The sequence below is a fragment of the Aphis gossypii genome, chromosome 3 (assembly GCF_020184175.1).
Source record: "Aphis gossypii isolate Hap1 chromosome 3, ASM2018417v2, whole genome shotgun sequence".
Classification (NCBI taxonomy): Eukaryota; Metazoa; Arthropoda; class Insecta; order Hemiptera; family Aphididae; genus Aphis; species Aphis gossypii.
In genome coordinates this window covers 44,154,799-44,174,044 of record NC_065532.1, presented here as the reverse complement: position 1 = coordinate 44,174,044, position 19,246 = coordinate 44,154,799, and the positions used below count along the sequence as shown (strand labels likewise).

General features: G+C 25.9%; 2 protein-coding genes and 1 long non-coding RNA gene across 4 annotated transcripts in view; all 3 read left to right on the top strand.

Annotated features, from left to right (window-relative positions):
* The first annotated feature begins 1 nt into the window (after position 1).
* LOC114123919 (acid phosphatase type 7) lies at positions 2–4,025 on the top strand. The gene is made up of 9 exons (XM_027987059.2): positions 2–344; positions 787–981; positions 1,054–1,262; positions 2,342–2,439; positions 2,518–2,695; positions 2,774–2,916; positions 3,013–3,184; positions 3,260–3,397; positions 3,560–4,025. Exons 1-9 carry the CDS (start codon positions 242–244, stop codon positions 3,632–3,634), a joined length of 1,311 nt encoding a protein of 436 aa, XP_027842860.2. The 5' UTR covers positions 2–241; the 3' UTR covers positions 3,635–4,025.
* Positions 4,026–5,134: 1,109 nt separating this feature from the next.
* Positions 5,135–11,320, top strand: LOC126551353 (uncharacterized). Of its 2 annotated transcripts, none has more exons than XR_007605244.1 (4): positions 5,135–5,335; positions 5,637–5,743; positions 10,925–11,032; positions 11,106–11,320. It is a non-coding gene; the product is annotated as an uncharacterized LOC126551353 (long non-coding RNA). The 2 variants fall into 2 exon arrangements; XR_007605243.1 differs by having other exon boundaries at positions 10,925–11,036.
* A 2,194-nt stretch (positions 11,321–13,514) lies between these two features.
* LOC114123927 (protein PALS1) overlaps positions 13,515–19,246 on the top strand; it is a 51,902-nt gene continuing 46,170 nt past the window's right edge. Inside the window, exons 1-4 of the mRNA XM_027987067.2 lie at positions 13,515–14,078; positions 17,419–17,670; positions 18,347–18,456; positions 18,545–18,596. Of these exons, the coding sequence (XP_027842868.2) occupies positions 17,607–17,670; positions 18,347–18,456; positions 18,545–18,596 (226 nt within the window). The 5' untranslated portion in view covers positions 13,515–14,078; positions 17,419–17,606. The remainder of the gene's footprint in view (positions 14,079–17,418; positions 17,671–18,346; positions 18,457–18,544; positions 18,597–19,246) is intronic.

The following is a 19,246-nucleotide window of genomic DNA, read 5'->3' as shown; positions in this document are numbered from 1 at the left end:
TATATCGTATGAGGACAATGATCAATGAATCTAACTCTCAAATAGTAGTTGGTATTCACTCGGTAGTTTTATTATTGCACAACTTAGTGTAAAGTGAATAGTTTTTTTTTTTGAATATATTAAAATACAATTCATCAGTTATAATTATTAGAAGCTCTACAATGGATTTATATTTATTCAATAAACTTATTACGTCTTAATTTTTGTCAGGTTTTATTTGAAAAGTAATTTAAAAACCAAAATGAAGACTTGTCAAATTTTAGTCATTCTAACAATCTTTGGATTTTGCGCAGCAGATCCTCTTGTGAGATATCAACCAGAACAAATCCATTTATCATTGGGTGGTGAGTTGAAAGTGGTTTTTACCAATTGGACAGGTTCAATACATTGTAAGATAACAAAAATCATCATAAGAGTAATAATGAAGAATTAAAAGTAGTAAATAAAATAAAAATTTATATTCAGATATTCAAACAATATGTATTATATAAATGGATTAGATTTTAAAACAATTATACTATTTTAAAAATTTTAATTTGTAGTAGGTACATGTAATTTTATTAACTTTATGAATATGAAAAAATATTTATATATTATTTGTCTTGTATCAAATTATATTTTGATCTAAATATATATACATATTATTGTTTTACCTTATTATTTAAAATTTAAAACTGTTTATACTATACTGATCAATAAGATCATATAATTTTAGATAAAAACAAAATGATTTTTGTCATTGATTATTTGAAACTATTATTTACATGTCTTAATTTTGTTTATTAGAATCTGAAACTGAGTTAGTGGTTACATGGACAACATGGAACAATACAGACGAATCAGTAGTAAAATATGGAATTAACGGACCAATTCTTAAAGCTACAGGTTTTTCTACATTATTTGTAGATGGTGGTGAACTCCATCGTACTCAGTATATACATCGTGTTAAGCTTACAGGTTTACAACCATCTAGTAAATATGGTAATTATATATGAAAAATAAATAATTTCTTATGACAAGAAGTAATTCTAACATAATTTTAAATTATTATAGTGTATTATTGTGGAAGTAATCAAGGTTGGTCTCCCCAGTTTTGGTTTAATACTGTTCCTAGTGATACCAATTGGTCACCAAGCTTAGCTTTTTTTGGTGATTTGGGTAATGTAAATGCACAATCTCTTCCTAGATTACAAGAGGAAACTGAACGAGGACTTTATGATATGATACTTCATATCGGTGATTTTGCATATGATATGGATAGTGTAAGTTTGACCATTCATAATTGTTAAAAATACTACTCTTCAGTATTTTATTATTTAAAATTAAATATTTATATATAATATATATTAAAAGATTGGTTGTTTAACTATATAAATACTATATTGACTCATGTCATATTTTTTTTTGGTTTTTTTTTTTTTTTAATCTGTACATAATAAAACATGGCTATATTCTGCTCGAAATAAGAAACGTAGTTGGTGGTGACCAGTAAGACAACACCCGTTTGTCTATCCATACCGAGGTCCACCATCTGTAAGCCAACTGTATATAGTTACCACACCCTTGCACAGTAGTTGACCGCTAACTACATTTCTTATTTTGAACAGAGTATAGATTCAATCTTTTATTAATTAATTAACTTTAATTTTATAGTTGTATTCAAATTTCAATACACATTTTAAGTAGGTTTATCAACAATTTGTTTTTTATATAAACTAATTATTTATTTCTAAGAATGAATGTTTCAACAACTATATAATTAGCCAACAATTACATTTACATGACATAATAACTATGTGCTTATTACTTTTGTTTTGTTTAACTTTGTACTATGTACAATTGATATTACAATGTAGAGTATAATATAAAAATTACATTTTTTTCTTAAATTTTTTTTACATGGTATTTTATCTAATTTTTAAAATTTTTAAATGTTGATAAATATAACAACACGTCTTGTTATTATGATTGCAAAATATCTCACATTAATACTTTAAACTAATTACTATTTAAAATTCCTCTCTTGTACTCTTTTTTTTTTTAATTAATGCTTGAATATTTTTTTAATGATTGTTTTTATTAAACTATTTTGTATTTTAAGTTCTAAAATAATAAACAAAATATTATATTTAATTCAACTATCCCATGGCATTTAGTATCAAACTTTTTTTTTCAATTAATCAATAAATTAGGTAGTTTAGTTTAGATAGTTGAACATTTTTATTTTTATTCTATAATTTATTTTTATTTGTTTAATAAGTTAAAAGTTAAAGAATTACTGTAAAATCTTGTAGTAATAATTTATAGCTATTATTTATCCTATTATTCCTATCATTAATAGGAGAATGCCAAAGTTGGAGATGAATTTATGCGTCAGTTGGAACCTATAGCTTCATATGTACCATACATGACTTGTCCTGGCAATCATGAACAAAAATAGTTAGTTTAAAACAAAATAATAAAAATATTTTTAAATCTTTTAATAAATATTATTTATAATAATTTATTATTTTTTAGCAATTTCAGCAATTACAAAGCTCGTTTTAGTATGCCTGGTGGCTATGAGAACATGATGTATAGTTTTAATTTAGGACCCGCTCATTTCATTAGTATTTCTACAGAGTTTTACTATTTTCTTTACTATGGAATTAAACCTGTTGTTTTACAATACGAGTGGCTTGTTAATGATCTAAAAGTAAATTTTCATTACATTCTTTATTATTAAATTTATTCAAAACTTCAATATTATGTTATCATATATTTTATTTTTTAGGAAGCAAATAAACCTGAAAATCGTAAACAGAGACCATGGATAATTGTGTATGGTCATAGACCAATGTATTGTTCAGATGATGACAAAGATGATTGTACATATCATGAAACAATTACTAGAGTTGGTCTCCCATTACTCCATTGGTAAGTTCAATACTATATAGTAGTATTATACTACTATATTAAATAAAGAAAAATATAACTTTTTTATTTATAATATAAACATTATTTATTGCTTAGGTTTGGGTTAGAAAACCTATTTTATGACAATGGAGTTGACTTGTGTCTTTGGGGCCATGAACATACATATGAAAGAATGTGGCCTGTGTATGACCGTACTGTTTATAATGGCTCTTATTTAGAGCCATATACAAATCCAGGAGCACCAGTTCACATTACATCTGGTTCTGCTGTCAGTAACTAATATTATATATGTTACAATAATAATATTACATTAATATTTTATAAATAATATTTATTGTTTCAGGGTTGCCAAGAAAGAACTGACAATTTTATCCCAAATCCTCCATATTGGTCAGCGATTAGAAATAGTGATTATGGTTATGGTCGTTTGAAGATTTATAATAGTACACATTTGTATGCTGAACAAGTTTCTGATGACAGGGTATGAATGTTATTCTAAATTTATCGATCTTTTTATACATAAATATTGTATTTATAATTTATGTATAATGTATATATTAATGTAGTATGTACTTAAAATTCAATACAATAATATTATTTATTTAAAAAAATAATATAATTTAATGAAATAATTTTTGCTTAGGATGGTGAAGTTATAGATCATATTTGGCTCATCAAGGACCATCATAAACCTTATGGAAAATCAACTTCAAAATAATATTATAATATAAGTTTAAAAAATGTTGTTATCTTATTTAATATGTTATACAGATTAAACATTCATTGAGTATGCCTTATTTTTATGTTACATCATTGATTATACATAGTATAATCAATGGTTACATGTATAAGTGTATGACTTTTATTTAATCATAATTTTCAAAAAAAATAATAAATTTAAATATAATTATTATATTGTATTGACTATTTACTATTAATTAATTCAAACAATAATAAAAATATTATAACTACACTACTAGAGAAGTGGTCTCTTACAGGACTCACTTTGGAAATAAAGTATTCATTTAGTGCAAAAACAATTAGCGAAGATTAATATACTTTGTACCTATATTTATAATATTTTCTTTTAAATTTATATATATATTTTTTTTTTGTCTGTTTCACCATGCTAGTCTACTTAGACTGAATATTTTAAGATTACTATTTCAATAATTTAATTATTTTTTTTTTTTATACTTAATAGTCATTATTATTATTATTTTACTAAAATAAATTGAATCAAGTATTACATATTATTTATCATTTTTGAATTGTTAAAAAATATATATTGAAAATGTGATTAGGATTATCAAAATAAATTTATTACAAATTATAATAACTTATGCATTTTAAGGTCATGTAAATATAAGTAACTATACTATATAAGTAGTTACATATATTATCTTAACCAATGGTACCTACATAAGTATTGTTAGATTTATTATTTAGTATACTCAGAATACAAGGCCTATGGCAAAAAAACTAACCTATGTCTATAAAATGTTTATGTTTATAATACCTAATTTAGCCAATAAGATGATTAAACTACAGTATAGTATAACCAAATGTCAATACGGATATTTTAGCATTTAATAATCGTAATCCTTTTGAAAAATTAATTGAACGCATAATAAAGCCATGAAGTCGTCCAAAATTAGATGACGTCGATGAGTGCGTTAACCACGATTATGTATGTTTTACCATTGATTACATAAACCTAACCGTGGTTTATATAATCAATGGTGTTACCACTGTTATCCTTTTTTATGGAAAAACGAATTTCGTTCAATTTTGATCAAACAGCGGATTACCAAAATAACCCCAAAAACAACACGATTACTTACAATTGTCTGAGCAATGTCGCCATTTATTATTTATTATTGTCAATTCGTTTAATTTTCCTAAATAATAATGTTATAAAAAAAATGATGAACTTGAAAAGTCCAAGTAAAAAAAATTGTCAATTGAATTGTTGAATAGTATAAATTCTATAACAGTTTTTTACTAACCAAGTACCAACTACAAACTAGGTAGGTACCATAAAATAAAATACAATTTAATACCATGGTACTAGTTCTTGTTGCAAATATTTGACAAATATTTTATTATATTTTGTCATTTTGATGAATTCGTTATTTTTGTTAGTTAAATGATCAAAAGCTGTTTGTTAGCTAAGATCATTTGATTGAAACTTCCTTTAGTTGCTTATCTTAATTTTATGTAAAAAAACGTAGGTACGTAAACCGTTACAACTAAGTCAAATACCTACGTAACTATGTAAATTTGGCAACATTGCACTAAATTCTTAGGTACAAAACCTACGGAATCATGAACGGAATAGTGTTCTGCACTTCTAAATCGAATAAAGAAGGTGGAAATCGGAAACGCGTACCTATACAAGCTACGAAAAAATAGGCAGGTAATGGTAGAAATGGTACCTAATTCATTATTACGATATAATATTGTATTGAATTGTAGTTATAAAAGTCAATTTCGAATAAGTTATAACGTTTTGAGGTAAATTGCTGTTACCTAATTTGTACATTTTGTCATATTAATTATTATTATTATCGCGTTTAGTCAAAATGTAATATTAAAATTGTATGCCTATACATTGCCTATACCTAATCGCCTTAACATAAAGCATAATACATTATACGAATATTAATATGATCATATTATTATTTTACGTTTTATATGTAATTATTATTTTATTATAGTTACAAGATTTTTAACATCAAAAATCAGAGCAGAAAAAAAATTATAACATTAAGTCTATGTTAAGTCAAAAACCCTAAAAATACATTGAGTTATACGGCGAAGAGAGGTGAGTAAATTTTAATATTAGTTTTCTAAAATATAATAAGTAATAAGTATTAGTAAATTTTAATTTCATACAAAACTTTAACATGTTATAGTAACTAAGTTTTTAAGTAAAACTTATAAGTTATTAACACATTAACTTATACTTAATAAAATAAATTAGTTTTATTCATATTAATTTCAAATAAAATTGACAAAGTTAAAAAATAATAAATATACATATACATACGATATATTGTATATCTGTTATTATTTCACCTTAATCAAGAAGTGCTTAAATAAATTGGAATACATAATGCCATAATATAAATATTTTTAAATTATATATGTTTATAAATATGAGATTTTTAAATTTAATATAACAAAAGATTAAATAAGTGAATAATTAATCAATAAAAAAATTATAATTTTTCAAGTTGTATAATGTACTTAAGTTCTTATAGTATACTGATCTTAAGTAAAAGATACAAATTTCACAGTGGGAAATAACATTTTTATTTATGAAAAAAAAATTTAACACATTTTTAATGGTGTACTCGACCTTGTATTAGTCGTATTGCAATATTTGTTAGACGAATATGCTTTTTTTAATAAGTAATAAGTAATAAGTAATTATTATTGTAGTATTTTACTATTGTTTATTAGTAATAAATAACAACTATATAGATTTCTTAATAAATAATCATAGAACACTGAACTGAATGAACTGTGTATATTGTACCTACATGTTTGCGAAAAAGGTGTTTTCACTATCAACATTGCTTTAACTGTTTTCATTTTCAATTTATTCTTCCCTTCAATCCATAAATTATTCATAATATTATGTGAAAAAACTCTTTCTACGTACTACGTTTGAATTTTAACCAGGTATTGAAGTCAACTGTTATTTTAAAATTTAGAAGATCAAATCATCAATATTCTTCAATACCTTAAAAATAAACTGCCATATATTTCTGAAAAAAATTTAAAAGATTGATTTTTTTTTTGTCTTATTAGTTATTACAATAGGTATTACATCGGTAATATACGTACTTGCAATTAATATAAGTAGTATTATACAATTATTTAAACCTAATCGTCGATAGATATTATTGTCTATAAACTTTAGATGGTAACCATCATGAATTAAAAATGAATCATATAGTATTATAGTTGGATGTTTTCTTCCATTTTAGTCCGTAGTAACCACTAAGTTTTATTATTTATTCAAATTTAAAAACAAGATATAAATGGTTCAATATGTTTATAAAAAAATTATAGAACGTTTAAAAATCTACGAGGGTTGTTTAAAAAGTATACCGGGGCAAATGTTATTACAATATTACGACTAATCTAGATACGAAAACGCTTTAAAGTTTAAATTATTGACTGATATATTCTTCGTGTCTTCTGTTGGTTTTAAACAAAGCCCAAAGTCGCTATTTTATCTCATTATAATATTACACACTGCAGTTAAACTGAGTTTGTTTGGTTTGGTGTTTTCGATATATTTTAAATTATTATGTACATCAAGCATTAAGTTGTTTATAGACTGTATTATATAAGTTCAAAATGTTCAAATGTTTCAAGGATAGTTAGTAGTGGATTTAAATATAATCCACATTTTGGGAGACCTTAAAAATATTGTTCTGATGATTCTAATTTCATAAAAAAATAAAAAAATTGAATTACGGGTGATCAGACAGGGATAAACTAAAATTAACGTCTATAAAATGGCGATATTAAGATGTATAGAGGAAATTAAAGTGAATATGACAACAGAACTCAAAGTTGAGACCACTGTATATCGCCGGAAGAATGTATTTTTAAGGATATATCTTTAAAATAGTTTGAATAATGTGTAACTTAATTTTGGTAGTTATTAAAAATAAAATCTGGATACTTTTTGAACGAACCTAGTATATTGTATAATAAAGTATTAATAGTATTATACTTAAACTAGTTAAACTAAAGGTTACATTTCCTCCTGTAAAATAACGGCGTAGGTATACCTATCGGTTATCTGGCTTGAATGGCTACATTAAAATATTATAAATTATTTAAACGTAAGCTATACCTATCACATGTAGTTAATTGTTACTTATAGTTTGAGTAGTTAGTGAATAAGTATATTATTGTCAGTGAAAATATTGTTAATACATGTATAATAATACGACAATTAATTATACTTGCAACTAGTAGGCAGTAGTATTTGTTTATTATTTATTTATTATACAGGTTATATACCTACCTAATCTGTTAACCAATAAAATATTTATATAAATTATAATGATGATTATTAAGAATACTGATAATATAATGAGTATTAATGACATATTATTTTTACCAATTATCTCTGGATTATCAATTTTTTTTAGACTTGAGAAAAAATAATATAGCTATACAATAGGTTAGTGGCGACTGGGTGCATGGTGCTTCTTGCTAGTAGGTATTCATATTTTAAACATATCCATTACATCGTGACATTATGCTAAATCAACGTTAATATTTTAATAATGACGTCATAAAATATCATATACAGTGTAATTTAACACAATGTAACTAAGCACAAACACGTCGTATCTCAAATAAATAAAATAGAGTATGAGCTATACGAACTGCTGTATATATTTAGAATAGAATCGTTTATTAAATATTATATTAATATCATGCAATTATTATAAATTGTTGATAGTTGATATATAACAGTATAATTGGTGATTTCGCAAATATTTATTTTATATATTTATTAATTATATAGAACCTAATTATTAGTTATCTATGGAATTTCAATTTATTTTTGTACTGATCAATCAACAGTCATCGCCAAATACTTATCTTGGAAAAAATATTTAGGCATTTTCTAGTTACGTGGTTACTTGTATGGCCATATAATCATATATATTATATTATATGTCGTAACAAAAATAAAATCACACCATTTCCACGATTATAAACGAGTTAACAGGATAACCTATAAATGAACACGCCTCGGAGAATAATAGTACCTAGTTATATATATTTGTTTTTATTTGAAAAAGAAAACCTATTTTCAGGTTATATAGTACTCGTATTTCAATTGTTTTAATTAATTTTAAAAAACATTTAAAAATACCCAGCAATTTGAGTATTTTTTTTTTTTTAATAACTTTTCATAATTTCTAAAGATAAAATTTTTTGAATTTAAATCGATGAAATATCTTTCAAAAAAAAAAAAAAATATAAATTTTTTATTATTTAATGGGGTGTATCTATTTTTCTTGTGAAGCAAGTTTTTGTACTAAAAAGGCACTGACTCTAATGCCCTTATTTGGTAAATAAATCATACCATGTCGACCATAATATATAGGTCTATATATATTGTAATAGAATGTTTTTAACATTTTTTAATGGTCTATATCTACAGATAACAATCCTCATTAAATATTAAACGGATTCGCGTTGTGGTTCGTGCACTTAATTCAGTTTTAATACTCATTTTATACTATTCGTATTTAAGATTAGGTTCTATACAGTATTTAATTAGGTTTTATATTGGCCAGGAGTGACTGAACGAGTATCTAATAAAACATTATATTAATTTTATTATAATAATAGAAATCTAATTTTCTATAAGTGACATCGAAAAAATGTTCATTTCTCTATATTGTAAACTGTAAAGTGTGCGTTTAAAATGAGTATTCTTTTTATATAGGTATTAATTTACACAAATGGCCAATATATATTTAAATTATATGTATTCAAGTCCCTAAAGTTAAATACATGTAGTAAAATATATAGTATTATATGTATTTAGATTAGGTACTATATATATATGTAGGTTGTAGGCTGTAGCCTTGTATATACTTGCTACTTGTGATTAATAGAATATTTATTCATATTATAATACATATAATGTTACCTATCTTTAGACTATAAGTTACAATACTATTGAGGTTTGATTAATAAAAATCTATCCCTATTTTAAAATTATATCTATATGAGTATATAACTTAAATAAATATAAATTAAATCGCATGTAGATAACGTTATAATAATTCATATATTATTATTTTTTATCAATATAGTTGTTGCGTATAGTTTGATATACACTTTTAATATTATAAATTTATAAGTATTATTATTATAATAATTTAATATATATTGTTTATACAAATTAAATGATCTCAAAATTCAAAATTATTTAAGGAAATGATTCTATTACTGATTTGTGTAACAATAATTAAACAATCGATGTCTGGAAATTCAAATTTAAAAAGAAATGTATTTAATACATGAAGCATTAAATCGATAGTTACGCCATATTTATAGTATACCTACTATTATATACCTACTATTTTATACGAATTTACTATTTTTCATTATTAAAACATTTATAACGTTATGGTATATGCGTGCAACGTGTTTTAAAGTTCAAACATTAAGTTCAATTTATATTCATATTTGGGGCAAGCGATTATACTTGATGTATATTGTGTGTATGTACCTACTACGTATAGTAGCATTGTAGCAAGGCAGCAGGTAAAAAGCTACTTATATTTTATATAAAATGTAGGTATCATTTCTGTGTGTGTCATATTATTTATTAATCTTTGCACATAAAATATAACCAACATTAACAATTTGTTTTAAATAAAATATTCTGAATAAAATAATTTAATTTTTATATAAGTACTAGGTAGTAAGTACATATTTTACAATATTTTTTATATATTATATATTTTGATATTTATAGATACGCATAATATATGTTGTAGATATATACTTCTTTTTAAATCATCAAACTAAATATCTAAATGATTTATTTAATGTAAATACATCGATAAACATGGACAACTTATAGTTGTTATAGGTCATTTATAATAGAAAATCTGAAAATCTAACGACTTAGGATTTACCTATTATGCGTTTAATATATAACACATTGTGCTTATGAAATTATAAGACAAAGATCATAATTTACACTATTTTATTACGAAAGCAGTAACATTTTGTATTGATTTTAATAATTATATTATTTATAATAATATAATATAATATTTAGCCGTATATAAGTACTTACCTACTTACTAGTTACTATTATAGTATTATATTTATATATTTATTATTTTCAAGTATATAAACTATTTATGGATTTTTAATACATAACTAGATATCTTATAGGTTCTTACAAGTTATAATATGTTTTGGGATTTTTTTGTGATAGATATTCATATCCGAGTCTTAACCTCTTAAAGTTATAAAAATTGAAATTTAAGTGCTCAAGACGGTCGGGGCTTCGTGTTTGTTTTATATTCGTGCCTGTACGTACTACGTAGGTATAATGGTATAATAGTTTTTGATATTAGATTTTTAACATTTTGACCGACTATATTATATGCTTTTAGATTTTATTTCCCGTCACGCGTCACTATATTGAGCGCCGAGGTGAGCTGAAGCGAGACACGTTGGACAACACCCGGTCACTGCAGTGTTCTGAGTGGCATTTTTTTTTACTTTCAAACATTGGTTGTATTGCTAAATACTAATTAGTTTCCACTTCCTGATTTTACTGCTGTTGCTGCAGTACTACTGCTGTTAGCTTCAAACTTATATTGGCGATGCAATGGTGCGTATATTACAATTTTTTTCCCTCTATTATACTTTTGTATACCGTTTAAAAAGTACTTGAATGTTTACAACAAGCCAGTTGTTTCATATAATCTGTTTAAAATACTCATAGTTATATACTTTAATATCTTGTACATAAAACTTATTGTAGTTGGCTGCGCTATAATATGATACGAGCACTAAAAGTTTTAATTTTTTGCGTAGGTACCAACTACCTACTAACAATATATGTATATCTATAATGCAGTACTATACTCACCAATAAAATAATTCAATACGTTTTTTTTAGTGGCTTCCCATGTTAGTGTTGAACTTATTTTATTTTATAATTATGTATAAAATTAATTCAAAATCTATTAACATTTTTTGATATTTTATTTCTTTAAAATTAAACTTAATTGAATATAAAAATTTTATAAAGCCTTTAGGGCTTAGGCTTTAGTCATCGATGGAATCATCTAACAAAAATTCAAAGGGATTATAAATATTGGTTTTTTAATAAATATTAACTATAATAAGCAATTTAAGTTTTGAAAAGAGATTGGCGAAATATTCCCGAAAAACGTATGACAGTAATCTTAACTTCTTAACTCATTTATAAAAAGTTTATACAATACGTGCACTGCACATACTACATAATATATTATCTATTTTATAATTAGGACTGGATATTAAAGTCCTAAAAAGTTGCTAAAAATGCAAAACAACCTTAAAAAAATAAAAAATTACAATGTAAATGTTTATAACTTAAATAAATAACAAGAAATATATCTAGAGATATTCCCCTACCCTTGTATTTATTCATGCAGCTAGGACTCGTTGACATGAATACAAATGTTAGGATAGGACATAATTTTTCATACCTAGTAACCACTATAAATTATAATACATATTACATGGTAACCACCTTCCGGTGTTTTCACGTAAGTTATTGTTATACAGGTACACAATTCTATCACAACAAACGTTCATATAAATAGACAATACCACTTAGGATTCCCTTCATCACTTGTCCACCTTATTAAAACATAATGATTACTTTAAAATTATACTAATTTTTTTATTGAAATGGTAACTATTTTATCAGGAGACAAATAGGCTATATAGCCTTTTTGATTTGCTACGTCAATAAGTCAGTTTGCCTAGTTTTATAGTAGGTACTATAATTGTTTTCTAATTTTGAACCGATAGAAATTCAAGATCTGTGTATGATTAACAATATATATTACCCCATAGCCGTCCCATATAGTTTGTTGAATAGTATAAACAACAAAAGTACGAGTATATAATAATATATAAAGGCACTTAACCTATACTGATAGATATATATATATATACATATACTTAGTTTTGAGATTAAAGTCGGACTTAAAATATCACTCAATATTCCAGTATAGGTATACATATTATTAACCTCAGTCGATTTCGTTTGAATATATAATATAATGTATTTTGACTCAAATCAAAAATAATTGTATACACGCGTGGTAGTCATAACACTGATAAATAATATATTTTACGCGGTATCGCAATAAAACCGACTTAAAAATATTATTTGTTTTGGATAGGGACTGAGCCCCGTAAGCCCCCCTCATCGCCCACACCCCCAGAACGACCAACGCCTATAATAAACGTCTACGTCCGTCGCCGAAGACGACGACAGAATTCGAAACGCGCACCGGTAGCGGCGGCGGCGATGACGACGACGTGGACGCGTATGCGCTTGCGCGCTCGTACGTACAATAATACATACGCCGCCGCGTATCGTGATGGTAACGTGCAGCGCCCGGTCCACGTGCGCGCTTTTCGCGGTTACCGGAACGCGGTCGCCCGCGCAACCACCCTCGTCGCGGGGGGGTTGAGGTGGGCCCGCCGCCGCCGTAATCGGGAATGCGTAATGTACGTCGCGTCGGCCCCGACGCGGATGCTGCGTGCGGATCGCCCAGCCGCCGCCGCCGCTGATCAATAAACGGCAGCAGCGCGCCCCCGAGAGCTCGGACCGCCGGCCACGCAGAGAGGCTCGGAGGCGCAGTGCACGCGCACAGCGCGCCGCCCGTTACTCCGCCGAACGAGAATGCCTCGCGAGACCTCCACCGCCGCCCCGGCCCTGTCTCGCCGCCCCGTTATTATATGGGCGCTCGACGTCGCTGCCGCCGCCGACTCGTAGTCGTCGTCGCCGCCGCCGCCGCCGCCGTCGTCGTTCTCCCGGCAATACCTCTCTCCGGAGATAATATTTTTGAGGTACGTGTGCGCTCGCGTGTGTGTCCGTGTCCGTATCTCCGCGCGTGTGTGTGTGAGTGTGTGTGTGTGTGCGTGGTAGCGCGCGCTCGCGGGTGTGTGTGTGTATCGGTGAGTGCGCGGGCCGTAGCGTACGGACTGACGACGGACGGACGGACGTCGTCGGCGAAAAAAAATAATAAAAATAATAATATTAATAACACCACTATTAAAAATTATAATATATATTATATAAATATATGTGACAATAACGCGACTTTTTTTTTTTTTTTCGTTCACGGCACATCGATTCCTATAAATACTCGTTAATAATAGTTTATCACCAAAACGGTCGTAGGGTAGTTTGTCGAAGCGTTGTGGTAGTTTTTTGAGATTGCGTTCGGAGATCGGAGAGTAATACATACTATTATTATTATTATTATTGATATATAATAATAATATTATAACGTCATTGTATTGTGACAAAATTTAACACAAACTGTCGACCGTCGCACTGGGATTGTCCGGGTCAAGTAAGTATTATAACAATGCATTATACGTACACATCACGCATGTATTCCTGGATTCTTGTAGAGTATATACTTTATTTTTAAATTCAAAATACGAATTCGAGTATTATTCGTACATTTTATGTTCTATATACCTACCATTATTTCAATTTTCCTAATCATCCCCTTTACGAATTATTCAATTTTTATATAGGAACTTAATTTATACAAACAAAATAATCTATGGCTCTATGGGATGTGTTGTAAAAAGTAATTTATTTTTTTAGTTATCTACATATTTAATTTATAGATTATTATAAAATTATATTTGTACAATGCGTTATATATGTATAATTTTTTTTAATTTTGCGATACAATTACTCAAAAAACAATTTTTACTATTGAGTAGAGTAAATAGATTATTTTCATAAGTAATATTATTCGTATTCATGTTATGATATTAAGCATTTATATTTATCACATGAGTATAAATAAAAATATAAATAAAATCCAAAAAAAAAAAATATATTAAAAATACGTATTTGAATATATTTGTTCAAATACTTTATAAGTCTTTTAAAGTATATGTATATATTATGTATCTCACATTCTCACATTCTTATAGCAATCATTATATATACATCTAATTTATCAAATATATAATAGGTACTTACTATGAACTATTCAATTCTTATTTTTTAAATTTAATGATTTGAGTAAACTAATAGATATTATAGTGAGCTTAAACTGTTAAATGATAAAAAAGACGACGCGCAGACTCGTTACTTTAGATTTACGTATAGCCGGTTTGTTACCCTTAACTTACCGGGGTAGTTGGAATAGGTATATACATTTCTGTTCTTAAACCATGATGCTCGTACTGTTTCTATTCTTGAATAATTTATAGGGATTTTAGATTTGCATAAACACGAAAGAAACAAAGTTTCTTATTTTTATATTAAGGTAGGTCATATACTCACACTATAAAGATGTTGAACATCAGTCAACTCAATTATGAATACACATAATTATTGTTAAAACGTAAACTAAGTACATTAAAGGTTAGATTTATTACAAGCTTATGTAGGTATTTAATTAAAGTTTTTAAAATAACCGTTTATTTCAATTATTTTATTAATGATAAAAAATAAAAATAAATAAACAAAAAAATTGAAACTTATTATTTATGGTGAACTATCTTGTATTTTAATATAAACTTTAATTTATTTTACGATAGTTAATTTAAAATTTTAAGACTATTAAAGAAATGTTATTTGTATGAATTATTTTATACATATATCTGTATAAATACAAGTATCTATTACCTCTTTCTGTTTTTAAAAAGTAACTTAAATTGTTGAATGGAAATATAACTGTATAATAGTTACTCATTTGGAATTTTGAATGGGCTTCAAGATGATATTTAGCACATTTTAGTGGAACTACTTCCCACGTACCTCTTAATTATAGTTGTAATTATTGTATATTAAACAAATTGCCCCTTTCAAACCATTAATCAAAATGTAATCTATGTTTTCTACAAAAACTTGTATTGTTTTTAATATTATACAATAATTTTAAAAGTTTTTGTATACCAGGCCATTGATGATTTCTTTATCAACTATAGCAGTGTTTGTGTAATTTAAAATAATTATTTTTTGCTTATATTAATTATCAATTATCATTAAAAAAGATTATTTGAGATAAATAATTATATTTTATAATTGATTTTAATTGGACAGATAAACATTTTTAAAATGGATCTTAATTTAATGAATGTATGTTTTAATTTATAATATTATAAATAATATAATATTGTGGTGTAGTTTAATATCCCTATAAAGTAATGTTAAAATATATTCTTTAGAAATGTAATTTTCAGAAAGTCGACAGTTTATAAAAATTAAATGTCAACATGCAAAAGTTCCTAATGAGATATATTGTATAGAGGTTTAAGAGTCTTTTGAAATTTGAATAAATCGTATAGAATGCTGATGATTCAACAATTTTCAGGGATACTGGAAATTGAAATTCAAAATTAATACATATTTATACACATATATATTAATAATTTTAAATGTGGGATACTCCACAAGTAAGTAATAACTAGGGCTCAGAAGTTGATGACCTTAAAAACTTTAAAAAATGACCTAAAAAAATTACAAATATTTGTTTTAAATCAATAAAAATATATTTTTTTAAATACATTTCTCTATTTTATTATAAAATTCAATAACAATTTATCAAAGCTTACAAATTACTCAAAATATGACATAAAAAGACAAAAAATGAAATAAAAAAAGTACAAATATTTATTTTATAAATTTACAAGTTTTAAGTTATCGGCATAATGGTTGACAAGAAACGATAAGAAGTAAACTAGTGTGAAATTATTAAAAATGTGGGGAAATGATCTAAAAATGTCAAAATTAATAAAAAGTAATAAACACCAAAAAATGCAATATAAAAATTAGTTATTTAGATTCACATGCTGATTTCTGATCACATGATGAAGTTCCAAAAAAAAAAAAAAAATGCATCAACTTTTAAGCCCTAGTAATAATTAATAAGTATAACATGAATAACTGTATTTAAGATTAGGTAACTATATAAGTATAAATATTTTAAAAATTCAGTACCTATACCAATTATAAATACTTTAAGCAATGCTTAAAATATAATATGCTATTAATTTATTATAAGTACGTTTAAAATTGATTATAGTGCGTAAAAAAATAAGAACATAAACTATTTAATTACCTACCTAAATTATTTTATGTGTAAATTTAACCGATGGCGATAATACTGTTTATGATTAAAATAACTCCCAATAATTACATAGGTAGATATTAAAAACAATTAATTTAAATTCTGAATTGTGTATTTGAAACTATAACTCTTTTATAATTTTTAAATATTATTTTAATATGCCTTAAATATTATTCTGTTATTTATATGCCTTATGGTAATGTGTGTAGTCTCATTATTATTAGTTCATCGCCTTTGTTTGGCTAATTTTTAAGGATTTAAATTTACAAATAACTTATACAGTATACACCCAAGTAATGAAATAAATTAATATTTATTTAAAAACTGCAATAGTCTTGAAAACATTATTTTTAAATGTTTTTATTGTATTTATAATTTATATCGAAATTTGAAAGAATAGCTACTAAATTGTAAAATCAATTGTATACATAGTTTGCACTTAATATTTATAGCAATAAAATATAGTGGGTGAGTTTTAGATTTTAAGTTACATCAACCATTATTTGTTTAAGGATTCGTCTTTAAACTTTGAAATTTAATTTATAATTAACATTTATACCTTAAATGGAAATGAACAATTAATATTTTTTTTCAGTCATAATTCAGTAGGCTATGCCCCAAATAGCTTCAAGTTACGAACAATATGGCTGAGAATTCTGATTCTGATTGTGAGAGCGACAGCGATAGCGACAACGAAGAGGAGGAAAAACTCCATTTTATTAGTACATTTTTATTATCAGGGTTGTGTTTAACACATATTGTCCTGATATCATAATAATCACCATGGATCTCAGTGGATACGTACTAATACTCAAAGAAACCGAAGATAATAAAGCCAAGCTTCTAGGTAATTAAGTAACGCTACTTTATATTTATAAGAATATTTTTTTATGAACAAACTTGAAACTAAGGTCTAAGAGAAATCGTACTCACATTTTTTCGATGATTCAATAGTTTATGATAAAATCAAAAAAATCTAACGAGATACGTTTGACATATTATACTATAAACCTTTTAGAACATTTTCTTTTGCTCTGCCACCTCAAAAATGCTAGGTAGAATATTTTAAAAACACTATTTACTATTTACTGTTTTAAATTATCAATAATTCATCATTTATATATAACATTCTAAAAACAATTTTGAGTGTTACTTGCTATCAGAATGGTTTGTCTTTTTTTTCAACAATGAATAATTATACCTTTTTTGCATTATAACAAATCTGTCAAGTTTTTAGTATCTATAATAATTACCTATATAATTTTAATAAATCCTATTTTTCTATAGTTTACAAAATTAAAATATATCAAAATTAACTTAGTATTAATATTTAGTATTACGTCCTGAAATAAATATATTTAAATCATAATTATTTTTTTGCTTAGAATCTAAAACACCAGTACTTGATATAAATTCAAAAAATATTTTACTTAAATCAAAAATTAAAATGATTTTTTTATTAATATTGTATAATTGTCAGGTTGTATTTATTTATGTTAATTAAAACTAATTGGTTGATTAAGGCTCAAAAGTTGACCGTGCAGATTTTGAAACTGGTGATGAAATATTCGCAATTAATGGACAGCAAATTGCAGAAATGACTCGCAACGATTTATTAGCTTATCTATATCAGGTGAGTTATTAAACAAATTAAAAACGTTGTACAATATTTAAATGATTATTAAAATTGTATTGAAATATAAAAACATTGTTTGTTACAGTGTATTGTTACAAGAACCATATGCATGAATTTAAAACCTCGAGTTAAAAAAGGTATGTTTATTTTTAATTCTTATAATATATTATATATTGTACTTACTGCGTATTAAATTTATACCCCAACTCCCAAGTTTTTGGACACAAATACACAATCGTTTTGTTTACTAAAGTATTTAATTGCCTAAATATATTGTACAAGATTGGTTAGACTTGCATAAAGCATTATATTATGTTATACCATATTCTTGTAGAGTTTACGGCGTTTACGCTATAGTTGATATAAAAAAACTGAAAACATGACGTCCATTCTGTATAAACTTAATATGCTTACACATAGTGTCTTTATTATTTTTGTTGTGATGTATACCGCTGTAGCATATTGTGTATTACTACTTACTATGTATTTATCAACACAGTTGACAATGTTGACAGTGTTGACAGTATTTATGTAATTTTCCGACTAAATGGAAATGTAATAATTTAAAATCATAGAATAGGCGTGTAGTTTATTCCAGTACCTAATAGTTATTTTAAAATTGAGAATTCTTGTAAGACATCCACTTTATAATAAAAATTCTAAGCTTTATCAAAGAATTCTTTAGATACCAACGGGATTTTTCAATTAATGACTATAGGTAATATATAGTTAAGAACTCTTTAGCATTTTCCCTCCTCACAACAGTACAAAAAAAAAAAATACTAAT

Coding starts and splice junctions, on each gene's coding strand:
- LOC114123919 (XM_027987059.2), top strand. CDS start 242: ATGAAGACTTGTCAAATTTTAGTCATTCTAACAATCTTTGGATTTTGC. Junction 2,440..2,517: donor GGCAATCATGAACAAAAATA/GTTAGTTTAAAA, acceptor ATTATTTTTTAG/CAATTTCAGCAATTACAAAG. Junction 3,185..3,259: donor ACATTACATCTGGTTCTGCT/GTCAGTAACTAA, acceptor TTATTGTTTCAG/GGTTGCCAAGAAAGAACTGA.